The sequence below is a fragment of the Notolepis coatsorum genome (genome assembly GCF_963971535.1).
Source record: "Notolepis coatsorum genome assembly, chromosome: 18".
Taxonomy (NCBI): Eukaryota; Metazoa; Chordata; class Actinopteri; order Aulopiformes; family Paralepididae; genus Notolepis; species Notolepis coatsorum.
Window position 1 is genome coordinate 70240066 of NC_140182.1, and position 13938 is coordinate 70254003.

A 13938-nucleotide genomic window follows, 5' to 3' on the forward strand; every position below is an offset into this window, starting at 1 on the left:
TTGAGGGCCATCATAACACAATGCAGATTTACCCTGTTCCGAGCAAACTCAGGGGAACCTTAAGGACCAGCCAGTCACTAGAACAGGTTCCATAGGTTCCAAAATTCCATTCCAATAATGATGTAGTAAAATAAAGATTGAGATTCTGGGAAGTGGTCTCATTTGGTCGCAAGATATAGTTATTATAGCTTGAACTACGTACGGTATGACAATCTCAAAGACGTTGTTTTGGATGAGCTGCTTCCCCAACATGATCATACTGAGCTGGATGCACAGCTCGATGAGACAGCCTGGTGGCGCACACTGTGGAAGGTAAAACACACACATACAGTAATTAAGACACACACATGCAGCAGAGCACACACACACACATAGGTCAGTGATGCAAGTGTTGAAATGAACCTCACCTCCTCCATGCGATAGTCTCCAAAGATGTAAACATAATCCCCAGGTCGCCCAGCAAACCTGTATGGAACACACACCAAAGCAGACATGGTGAGGAGAAGAGACAGACAAAGGAACATGAAATGAGAGCAATGTATACAGTCATGGTGTGAAATACGTGCCGTGCATCAGGCCTTTAAGTGAAAGAAAAAAACATGTAGATATCTCCGAACCTTCCCTTTAACACTTTGAGAGCCAGTCTGTGTTTTCCTTTTTACCCCCTTGAATGCCCAAATCCACTCCAATGTTAACGTTAATATCGCCTAATCTATGTTTTAAATTATGGCTGTGTCTAATCTGCCTGTCGCTTATCAAAGACTCATTTTCCAGTCAACATTGTCAAAGCAGATTGTTTTTTTATTGCTTCATTTCCATTTGATAGCACTCGTTTTCGCGGAAAAAACAACCCATTCTATGATAATCGCCTTTTACTGGAATATTCTAGAACGTTGTCATTTGTCGGCCTATTTATGAATCGTTTTCAAATAAACGCTAGATAATCGATAGTATATGTGTGCGCACGCACGCTCGTGCCGCGCGCTGATAATCGCTGCTCTTATTTCCTGATGGCTTTTACAGTCAAAACAGCTATATCACATATAGGCGAAACGCTTATATATCCGTGAAAACGAGTCTGATTATCCTAAGACTGATAACATAGATTCCTTACCTGAACGAATATTCTCGTGATGGGCATTCAACCCGTGGGGGGTAAACCCGAGAAAAGCTGTGAGTGGCATTCAAAGTGTTAACTCATTAATTGCCAAACCCGAGATAAATCGGGTTAACTCGACATGCGTTGGCTGCCAGACCCGAGATATCTCGGGTTTTAGTCGTTTATTCTTTTATTCTATATTTTTATTCATTATTCATCCAGGGACCTTGCTGTTACCATAGCATAGGGAATGAGTCTGAGATCGCCAAAGTGCAATACCGGCCGCATCCAGCTAGACGGCGCTATCGAGCACCCTTTGAAACCTTGTATCTTGGCCTGTGCAATGGTCAAATGTCACCGGGCCCACTTTTCTTTGTCGGGCGAATGGAGCTATAAGGCCTTAAAGGGAAGGTTTGACGATTCAGGAGCTATGTACTGTATATACAGACAGCTGTAGTTTAAATGGTGTGCTTCTGGTGTCGCTCTTCTTACTATACTAACCAACATTATTGAGGAATCTGGGGGTGAGTTCATCTCACCCTGTTTGAGACCCTGATTGATAAGCGAGAAAGAAATGTATATACAGTACATAGCTCCTGAATCGTCAAACCTTCCCTTTAAGGCCTTATAGACGGTCTGAGAGTCTGTACACACCTTCCCTTAAAAAAGGCCACGTAGAAGATAGGTGCAAACGCATTCATGGATTTGAGGAAGAAAGACTTGAAGATCAACCTCTCCCCAAACTCTGCCTCTGTTTTAGGAAGCTCTGTTAGACAGGAAACACAATAACATTATTATCAATCAATTATACAATAGTTAACCAGGTCATGATAATGTAGCAGTTGATATCACTGGATTGTATTGTATGAAACAGAAATTTAAACACAGTTAAATTGGCAGGTCAGACATCAATATCTATATAATAATACAGTATGTCGCTGTACACTGTTGAAAGTGGTTTCAAATTAAATGGTAAATGGTGCATTTATATAGCAGCTTTTATCCAAAGCGCTACAATTTGTTCCTCACATTCACCCATTCACCCATTCACTCACTTATTCACACACCAATGGCGAGGGCGACCAGGCACGGTGCCAACCTGCTCAATGGGAGCAATTAGGTGTTAAGTGTCTTGCTCAAGGACATTTCGACACACTGCCAAGGAGGAGCGGGAATTGAACCGGGAACCTCAGGATTACCAGACGACTGCTCTACCTCCTGAGCCACTGTCGGTCTGTCGCCTCCGACAATATCAGGATTATGTTTTGAAACCAAGGTAAGACATGAAGCACACACCTAAGGGCTTGTTCACACTTATGTATGATCTACTTTGGTATATTGTTGACAGTCGCAAAAGAAAGCGTGCAGCCAATCACTTTACACCCTTTTGAGAGACAACTGCTGGCAACCACTCATCAACATCTCTTAAACGGGGGAGATGCTCACAGCCTATGAGAGCCTGTCCAATGGAAGCAACCACTGTGATTGGAGGATCAAGAAAAGAGGGCCGGGGTTTGAGATGGATCAATTGATATCCACCCCAACCCATCGTTGAAACAACCCTATGCAGAGACACAGAAGCATTAGTCTGCCCTAAGCTGAAAACTGGCTTGACTAATACTTCCAATTAACATGGTCCAATGAGCTCAGTGGTCCCGTGGTTGGCTGGGCTATAGGTTCAAGTCAATTGGCTAAGTAAGGCCAAGCCTCTCCATGACTCAACATCATGACAGCGCGGCGGTACACAGCGGTTATACAGGGTTGAAACCACAGATGCAGACTTGCATCGTTACGTGTGGATACATAAGCAAGGCTGTTTCTATTCTTATTGACGAGAGATGAATCTCGTGAAAAGTAGTTTGGTACCAAGTAATAATGTAGTGGTCAAACCTCTGGACTGGGTTTCACCAGCTATGTCTCAGTTTGTTCCAAAGTTAGGATGTACATTCCTTTATAGAGGGTTATTAGTTTGTAACTAATGATTTACAAAAATCAATTACAGAACAAATATTTAGGGCAGAGCCTAACACGTTTGAATGTAAAATCATTACTAAGACGAGTAGCCAATCAGCGATCAAAGTTCTATTATCATGATTACCAGGTGCAATTGTTTCATGATATCTTAATATGAATCAATTTATATATTATCTCCACCAGGCGGAAGCCTGGAGAGATCATGATGGTTGCGTCTGTCTGTCTGTCTGTCTGTCTGTCTGTCTGTCTGTCTGTCTGTCTGTCTGTCTGTCTGTCTGTCTGTCTGTCTGTCTGTCTGTCTGTCTGTCTGTCTGTCTGTCTGTCTGTCTGTCTGTCTGTCTGTCTGTCTGTCTGTCTGTCTGTCTGTCTGTCTGTCTGACAAACTGCAGGGCTGATTTGGACATTGCTCATAGGCTGACTGCAGGCCAGGGACCTGGATTCTGAAGTATTCTAATTGTATTCTAATTGAATTAATTTCCATCATTGTCCATATTCAATATGAAGTTCTCTCTACGCTGTATCACACTAACAATACGCTCTACCCTGTGTCACACTAACAATACACTCGTAATACACAACAATACACATTTCACTTAAACATAAACAGCCTGAGACCCAAACTGGCTGAAATCAGACATTTGTTTTTAAACGGTAAGGCTAATATATTATGTTTCACAGAAACAAAACTTGACTCATCTGTTCAGGATCCAGAGATAGAAATCGAGGACTATTCAATCATCAGGAGGGATAGAAACCAGTATGGAGGTGGCGTCTGTGTGTATATTCACAAAGATACCAAATTCAGCAACCGTACTGACCTTAACCATGACGAGATTGAAACTGTATGGCTTGAAATCTTATTTGAAAGGGCGAAATCAGTACTAATAGGCACAATCTATAGACCGCCAGAACACAGTGGCTTCTATGACTCACTTGATGGGTGTTTAGCTGGGGTGGAGGGCGTAGAAAAAATCCTTATTGGGGACTGGAACACGGACATGCTACGTAAAGCAGCACCCGTCTTCAAGGCCTTCAGTAGGCTTTGTGATCTGCACGGCCTCAGCCAGCTAATCAACCAACCCACAAGGGTATGTGAATCAACTCAGACTACCATTGACCTCATCCTGACCTCTGACAAGTCCATGATCTCCAATAAAGGGGTTATAGCATGCGGGTTAAGTGATCATTATATGATATTCTGTACCCGCAAAAAGCTAAAGCAAAAGGCTGGCTGTGACAAAACAGTCACATCTAGAGACCTCAAAACCTACTCTAGCGAGGCCTTTAACCTTGAACTGGAGAGCCTGGACTGGTCAGATGAACTCAATGGTACACTGGTTGAAGAAACCTGGCTTGGCTTCAAAACTAAACAACATGGCCCCCCTAAGAACCACCAGGGTAAAAAATCGCGCTGAGCCGTGGATGCACACTGAAATACTGACCGCTATGAAAGCCAGAGACAAAAAATGCTCTGAGTTTCGTAAAAGTCAGTCAAAGCTTACCAAAAGCACAAGCAGTGAACTCCAAGCCCACGTGACTGAACTCAAACTAGAAAGAAACAGACTAAGAAATGACGTAAACTCCATGATAAAAACTGCAAAAAAAAATGTCATCAATGACAAAACTGAGGAAAACAAATTAAACCACGTGAACTTTGGAAATTACTCAATAATCAAATAGGCTGCAGTAAAAAACTTAAAACCAGGTTCTCAAACATAAACATAAAGACGGACAACACGCTCATCACAGACAAACTGGATGTAGCCAATTACTTAAACACTTTCTTCACAAACATAGCCACAACACTGGTAAACAAACTACCCTCCCACTCAGGGCAGTATGGGGTAGAACACATAGTAGCATACTACAAGAACCTAGGTGTCCACAAAGACGATTTCAAACTGGAAATGGTAACTACAGATGAGGTACTCAATAAACTGAGCGCCCTCCAACCGAACAAGGCCACTGGCCATGACAACATCCCCTCCAAATTCCTCAGAGACTCAGCAGCCGCCATCACCCCAGTCATCACACACATAATAAACCTCTCCATAAAACAGGGACACGTCCCCAAGGACTTCAAAATAGCGAGAGTAACACCCCTGCACAAAAAGGGCAGCAAATTAGACCCAGGCAACTACCGCCCTGTTTCTATCCTTACATCCATCTCGAAAGTCATGGAAAAAATAGTATACGAACAGGTCGAAAAGTACCTCGCGGATAAAAATCGAATCTACGAATTCCAATCTGGCTTCAGAACATCCCACTCCACTGACACATGCCTTCTCTATTTGAACGACCACGTCAAGCAAGAGGTGGACGCAGGCAAATACTGCGGCATGGTCATGCTAGACCTACAAAAGGCCTTCGACACTGTCAATCACACCATTCTGATTGACAAGCTAAAAGCAATTGGTTTTGATAGTTTATCAGTGAGCTGGATACAATCCTACCTGGAGGGGAGAGAACAGATGGTGGAGGTAAACGGTACCCTATCCCCCCCCCTCACAGTGAACTGTGGTGTTCCACAAGGAAGCATACTAGGACCACTACTGTTCCTAATTTATGCAAATGACATGTCGTCAGCTTGTGACTGCAACTTGTTCCTGTTTGCGGACGACTCAGCCCTGCTGGTCTCTGACAAGAACAACTTGAAGCTCGGAACTAGGCAAAATCTGCATATGGCTCGCCGACAACAAACTATCATTACACATGGGCAAAACAGAGTCCATTCTCTTCGGTTCAAATAACAAACTCAGCGAGACCGACGGCTTCTCAGTTACAAATTATTGTCACAAGGAAAGATGAAATTACCTACCTGGGTTTCATCCTAGAGACTAATCTTTCCTGTGACAAAATTACATCCAATGTAATAAAAAAAGTCAACCAACAAACTCGATTCTTGTACCGGATCTCCTCTCTGGTAAACAAGAATACCCTGAAGACTCTGGCAGGAGCACTCATTCAAGGGTACTATGACTATGCTTGCACCTCATGGTACCAAAGCATCTCAAAGGCACTAAAAACCAATTTACAAACATCTCAAAACAAACTAGTCAGACTACTGCTTGACCTGACTCCTAGAACCCACCTCACCCCTGCACACTTTGCCAACCTAGGATGGCTTAGAGTAGACGACAGAGTACAGCAACTTGCAATGGGCCTGGTCTACAAGATACACTACACGACCAAGGTACCCATGTACATGTCAAAATACTTCCCAAAGGTCAGTGAATACCACGATCACAACACCAGAGGGAGCTCCACAAATCATGTAAAACCCAGATTCAGCTCAAACAAGGGACTAAACACGTTTCGCAATTATGCCACATCAATGTGGAACGCCCTACCCAAAGCTGTAAAGGAATGTGAATCACTACCCACCTTCAAAAACCCTCTCAAAGAACACCTGCAATTCGAAACTGGCCCCTACAAATGTCCTAACCCAGTTGTACAATAAAGACCAAGCATGGCTTTGTCAGTATTCCAATGTACAGTGCCCCCCCCTACCCAACCCCCCCCCCCCTCCACCTCCAATGTACAGCCCCACCCAACCCCACCCCACCTACCCAACCTCCTCCAATGTACAGTTTCTATGTCAAATGTATGTCAGTATTCCAATGTACAGTGTGTGTGTCCCCCCTACCCACCCCCCCCCCCCCCATCTCCAATGTACAGCCCCACCCCACCTACCCAACCTCCTCCAATGCACAGTTTCTATGTCAAATGTATATACACTCTTTTTCTGGATTTTTTTAGTATCACAAACAGTACTGTATTTGCAAATCTGGTAGGTCATAAATGTATAGATGTAGCAGTACTGTCTATCTGTATGTCGTGTGTGTCATATGATGAATTGAAAATGGGGGACCCTGATGGAAACAAGACGAAAGTCTTTCTCAGGTCTGCATCCTCTTAACAATTGTATGTATTGAGCTGTACTGTACTGTACCCATTCTGCAATCTGTTAATAAACTTTTCAATCAATCAATCAATCAATGATGTGATGATGAACATTGTTACTCAGCTGAGAGTTGTGCCCTTCCTGATGACTTGTCGTACAGAACTTGTAAGTCACTTTGGATAAAAGCGTCAGCTAAATGACTAAATGACTAAATGTAAATGTAATACACAACAATACACTTGTAATACACAACAATACACTCTACCCTGTATCACACCAACAATACACTCTACCCTGTATCACACCAACAATACACTCGTAATACACAACAATACACGTTGTAATACACAACAATACATTTGTGCTGGATTTTACTGGCTATCTTGACCTGCAATTGTGCAACTTGGGCTAGATGGATGATGAACGACTAGTTATCAAAGTGGATAAATAGACCACACACACACACACACACACACACACACACACACACACACACACACACACACACACACACACACACACACACACACACACACACACACACACACACACACACACACACACACACACACACATTGGCGGGGGTTCACATGCCTTCGAGCAACACTGTACTTATTTTATGCCTATTCTTATGTCTGCACTTTATGCATAGTCTCTGCAACATCGAAAATTAGGGTGACCTCAATTGTCATTTTCGAGAATAAATCAAAGGTTTGAATACATGTTTGGATGCTCACGCTAGCATTGTGAGCGCGATAAATGGGAAATGGGGCCAACCGGAATTACAGATATTTACAGATATTATATAACCTCAAATCTGCTCCTATTGCCTGCTGGGTTTGATTTCTTCCTCATGTTTTATGGCAGTTGTTAGGCTATCATAGGTCTAGTGATTTAATAAACCAAATAGATATTATAGGCCACGAACGCCCTATCGAAATAAACTCACACTTTAAGTTGTAACCTAATTAAAATTACGATAAATTATCAACGAGGCATTCACACTGGAGTTATTATTATCTGAAGTGCAGTGAAGTTCTCGAGCACAATTATAGGGGATATTTATCACTTACAACAATGTTGTTTAGCTACTTTTGCATTATTTTACTCTGTCTATTCTATTTTACTCTGTCCCTACCCTCCTTCAAAACCTATGGGTGGCTGCAATTAGAAACGGGCCCCGGTAAAAGTCAAAATACCCCCCACCCAACCCCAGCCCCCTCTAATGTATATTTTTTTCTCCTTTTGTTTTCTATTTTTATGATGTTCTCTTTCTTACATATTTGTATGTCTCTAAATGTTTTGATGAATTGAAAATGGAGGAACCTTATGTAAACAAGACGAAAGTCTTTTTCTGGTCTTCATCCTCTTAGCAGTTATTGTATTGAGCTGTACTGTAACCATTCTGCAATCTGTTAATAAAGTTCAATCAGTCTATTCTACTTTTCTCTTTTATTACTGTCTATTTGAAAATACTCTGTCTATTTTATTTTACAAACTATTTTATTGCACTATTTTACTCTGTCTATTTATTATATTATGTGTATCAGTGAAAAATCAAATCGTAATCAAAGAGGCATATTTAAAATGTTAGATCCTAATATGAAAAAAATATGTGATTTAATGTTCTATGCCTTACCTTGACTTTGTCTATTTTGCTGCTATCTATTTTAAGATAAGATATATATTGATCCCCTTGGGGAATTTCTGTATCATAGCAGCATGGGGGAGGGGGGAAGGGAGGTACAGGTAGTAAAAGACATACAGGTACAGGTCACAGAATTATAGTACAGTGGAGAAGTAAAAAATAGAAATAGAATAAAAAGGCAGTGTAAACAATATACAATATAATTAACTCGTTTCATATGGCAGGGGAAATTACCTAGAGTGCGTTTCAAAACATTACAGCTAGCCAAACCTGCTGGCGGTTTGGCCCTCCCTAATCTCAAATATTATTTCTGGGTTGCTCAATTTAGACCCTTGCACACCTGGATCACAGATGATTTGTCATCAAGATGGTTAAAATGGAAAAAGATGTATCTACACAGAAACAACTTACTACCTTATTATTCTCTGGGCATAAGATAAGGGAGGACTCAATAGGTGTGTGGTCCAGATTTACGATAAAAATATAGAGAGCGGTCCAGAAAGAGTTCAGGTTGCCTTTAACATCGGGCCTGACCTCAATTGGTTTCATTGGGGACTTTACACCATCAACTTTGGATGCAGGATTCAGTGGATGGAGGACAAAGGGTCTGAAATTTGTTCACCAACTTATTCACTCCAGCCAGCTTAAATCTTTCGAACAACTCAGAGTGGAGTTTAGGCTTATATAAATGGAAGGTCATTAGTAGGTTTTTCAAGACCCCCTTATTGACTGCTAAAGCAGGTACAACTCCCACAAGCGAATGCTGGAGGGGATGTGGTGATATAGGTAACCATACACACATTTTCTGGACATGCCCAAAACTATGGCACTTCTGGGATGATGTATTCAGGGATGTAAAAAAAAGTATTTGACATTCCACAAGATTTCAAAACGACCATCCTCAGAGTCATACCGGAGGGCATTGAGGGAAGGACAAATGTGTATCTTCTTCAAATACTGTTAACTGCTGCCGAGAAAATGATCACAATTAATTGGTTGAAGCCCAGTCCCCCAACACATAACCAATGGCTAAACAAAGTTAAAGAAATTCAGGACATGGAGAGGATGACTCATCTGGTCAGGTTGCAAGGTGAACAGTTCGATAGAAAGTGGCCATGTATAGAGTGTATAGGGCTATAAAGGCACCGTATTATTTATTTATTTATTTTCATCTTATTATTTTCTATCTTATTTCCCATTTTATTGTCATTTTCTTTTCAAAATTGTTTGATTTATCTCACCAGTAATACTTAACTAATCTAAATGTGTTTCTCATTCCTTCAATACACAACCATGATTGCATCTAAACTGTAACTACTAATATCACTCGTATATCATCGTTATTATTATTTTTACTTCTTAAATCTGTCTTTGTTTCAACACGTACTGGTGGTTTGATCCACACATGTAGTATATTCCCCAAGCATAGCTGTCTATTAATGATACAGTACAGGCATGCTGTTAATTGAGAACGTGTTGTAAAATATATCTGTATATCTGTACTGTCTTGATTTTGTGCTGAATAAAAACAATAAGTTGAAAAAAAGAAAGAGATTGTAGTCATCCGAGTTGCGGACTGTCGTGTCAGTGGTGGTGTAAATGTCACAATGTGCTTGTCACACAGAGAGGCTGTCGTTAGCCAATTCCTTGAAGCCTAATGAAATGTTTAGCCTACTCAGCACATCGCAGGAGAAGAGCTGCGTTACCTAGCTCAGTCAGCCAGACGGCGATAGCTCCGTAGACCTCTTCCAGGACCAGAACCACCAACATGTTGAGGATTATGGCCGTGGTGGTGACGGTCATCCTCACGCTGGCCTTGGCCTCTGGGTCAGGGTTCATGGACCACACCGTCAACATGCAGATACGGTACATAGCCACCCCAAAGACTGCAGAGAAGGTGACACACATCTGACACACACACACACACAGATCTGTTTAATGTACAATAATGCTGTATATACCATATATATATTTATTCTTACCGTATAAACATCTATCCACATCTGTCTGAATATACCTGCATATAATCCTTCTATATACCTACGTATACACCGGCATATAACCCATATAACTCTGTATTATAGCATTTACAATATACAGACATACACACACATGTCAGATCCCAGCAGCCAAGGACCTACTTCCTCACACAAAGGGGCCGTCATAATTGCTTAAGATTAAACGTCACAGGTGCTCATTTGATTTGAGGGTTTGGGGCTGAGGGCTCAACTGAAAAGCGATTCTGGGATTAGACCTACTGTACGTTTTCCAAACCAAAAGGTTAGGTTAGTGGTAGTCTGACTCACAGGATGTCAACCATGGGTGTAAGCCTCCCATTGGCGCAGACTATTTCAGCCGGCATCCTTCCCTTCCACTTGCTGTTTTTCTTTTTTACTGTTTTCAAAATCCCTGTCACTAGGATCAACAGGGCTTCAAGCTAACAAGCTACACTCTCACGTAGGTGGCCTTAGCTATGTTTCACCCGTTTTAATCAAAGACAGGCCCCACCCGCTAGCAGGCCCCCGGATTGACAAAGCAAAACGCTCCCTGTATTGACAAAAGAAAGAAAATGTGCACACAATGCCAATGTGGATAAATGATGCACGATATAAAAAAGCACATCACTAACATAGAAAGGTGTTCACTGACAAAGTCTTTCACTTTGTAGAAGAAACCCTGTTCCTGACCTAAATTAATTGAACTGTGTCGTGGCGAGTTTGACACAGTGGCTAGCTTCCCACCTGATGCGCAAATAAGCAACGCAACTTACTGACCATCTATCAAATAACAATCTTCATGAATCTTTTCAATACGGCTTTAGAGCCTTCCACTCTACCGAAACAGTGCTTACCAAAGTCACAAATGACTTACTGCTCTCTCTCTCGATTCAAACCAAACTTCTGTGCTCTTATTGCTTGATCTCAGTGCAGCCTTTGACACTGTCGATCATTCCATTCTTCTGAGTCGGCTTGAGAATCATGTTGGCATTCAGGGTAACGCACTTTGTGGTCTATAATGATTTAACATCTGAGACCCTCACAGTGCAATGCGGTGTCCCACAAGGCTCTGTTCTGGGCCCTCTGCTATATTCTATTTATATGCTACCCCTCTGCAATATCATATGCAAATTTGGCATTCACTTACATTTTTACGCTGATGACACCCAATTATACATACCTTTTAAGCCAAACGATTCCTCCCAATTACAAAATCTCGAGGCTTGCCTGCTTGCCATTAAAAAGTGGATGTCGCAAAACGTTCTACTCTTTAACGCAGATACAACTGAGATGTTAGTCGTTGGCCCCCCAAACAGATGCCGGTTTGAGGACATCTCCCTCAACTTTGGATACTTGTCATGTATCTCAGAACTCCACCATAAAAAAACGCAGTCGTTTTTTATTCATCCCTCTCATTTAAAGCACAAATTTCACCAAAATTGTCTTCTTCCATCTTCGTAATATCGCAAAAAATTGCCCTATTTTAACTCTGGCTGATGCTGAAACCCTAATTCATGCATTTGTCTCATAATGTCTAGACTACTGTAACACGCTTTTTTCAGGCCTACCTAATTCAAGCATCAAAAATCTTCAACTTATGCAAAATGAGGCTGCACGGATACTAACTAAAACTAGAAATGTGATCATATCACACCAGTCTTGTCCTCCCTACACTGGCTTCATATTCAAGCCAGATCTGACTTTAAAGGGCTATTCCTCACTTACACATTTCTTATTTGAATTTCTATCCGATTTCTATCCGAATTTCTATCCGCTCATGCTCTGTGCTCACAAAATGCAGGGCTTCTATCGATTCCTAGGGTTAAAAAGAAATCCGCCGGCCACAGAGCCTTTGTCTACCACGCTCCCTACCTATGGAATAAATTACCTGCTGTCATCAGGGGCGCCTGCTCTGTCGAAGCCTTTAAATCCTTGCTTAAGACCCACCTTTTCTCTCCTTCAACCTACCCGGATCTCACCTGGTTGGGGACTGACCCTTAGCTTAATCTGTCTAGTTTAGTTAGGATGTCTGTTATCTGCTCCCATGTCTGCTTTTCTCAGAGAGACCCCTGTCCCTGTCTCTCTGAGTGAATATATCGATATAGACAGTCCAGTGACCTTCTACCTCATACTGGACATGAGCACAACTTCATGAACAGCTTCATATTGCCTTCTGTCTGACCTGCAGCGTCGAACCTTACCTGCTCTGCCTCGACCTATTCTGAGTGGTTTCTCCTGCCCCCTGGGGCATATGACCCTGAGCCATTGTCTTGTATCTCATCCTGTATACATACGCTTTCAGTAGTTCTTAGTTCTATCTATAATTTCACAATTCTATACTTTGATTCTATTGTCACCATATAATCATATATGTGACCCAGTCTGGCGATCATGCCAACAAGTCGCGGAGGTGAGGTATCACAACCAAGCTGACTGATATATTTTGTTGGAAATACTTGTAGTAATTGTAACAACCTGATATGGATTTGAAAACTAAACAGACAACACGGAGACATGTAGTGTGGTGTAGAGCAGGGCTGAGACATGTAGTGTGGTGTAGAGCAGGGCTGTAGCGTGGTGTAGAGCAGGGCTGTAGTGTGGTGTAGAGCAGGGCTGTAGCGTGGTGTAGAGCAGGGCTGTAGAGCAGGGCTGTAGCGTGGTGTAGAGCAGGGCTGTAGAGCAGGGCTGTAGTGTGGTGTAGAGCAGGGCTGTAGTGTGGTGTAGAGCAGGGCTGTAGTGTGGTGTAGAGCAGGGCTGTAGTGTGGTGTAGAGCAGGGCTGTAGTGTGGTGTAGAGCAGGGCTGTAGCGTGGTGTAGAGCAGGGCTGTAGAGCAGGGCTGTAGCGTGGTGTAGAGCAGGGCTGAGACATGTAGTGTGGTGTAGAGCAGGGCTGTAGCGTGGTGTAGAGCAGGGCTGTAGTGTGGTGTAGAGCAGGGCTGTAGTGTGGTGTAGAGCAGGGCTGTAGTGTGGTGTAGAGCAGGGCTGTAGTGTGGTGTAGAGCAGGGCTGAGACATGTAGCGTGATGTAGAGCAGGGCTGTAGCGTGGTGTAGAGCAGGGCTGTAGTGTGGTGTAGAGCAGGGCTGTAGTGTGGTGTAGAGCAGGGCTGTAGCGTGCTGTAGAGCAGGGCTGTAGTGTGGTGTAGAGCAGGGCTGTAGTGTGGTGTAGAGCAGGGCTGTAGCGTGGTGTAGAGCAGGGCTGTAGCGTGGTGTAGAGCAGGGCTGTAGCGTGGTGTAGAGCAGGGCTGTAGTGTGGTGTAGAGCAGGGCTGTAGCGTGGTGTAGAGCAGGGCTAAGACATGTAGCGTGATGTAGAGAAGG

The 13938-nt window shown here is 42.7% G+C and overlaps 1 protein-coding gene across 1 annotated transcript in view; it reads right to left on the reverse strand.

Annotated features, from left to right (window-relative positions):
* Positions 1–13938, reverse strand: part of ano2a (anoctamin 2a) — a gene marked incomplete at both ends in the record, with an annotated part of 102621 nt that overhangs the window by 37334 nt on the left and 51349 nt on the right. Inside the window, 4 exons of the mRNA XM_084335228.1 lie at positions 203–303; positions 408–465; positions 1754–1865; positions 10332–10533. Coding sequence (XP_084191354.1) covers positions 203–303; positions 408–465; positions 1754–1865; positions 10332–10533 — 473 coding nt within the window. The remainder of the gene's footprint in view (positions 1–202; positions 304–407; positions 466–1753; positions 1866–10331; positions 10534–13938) is intronic.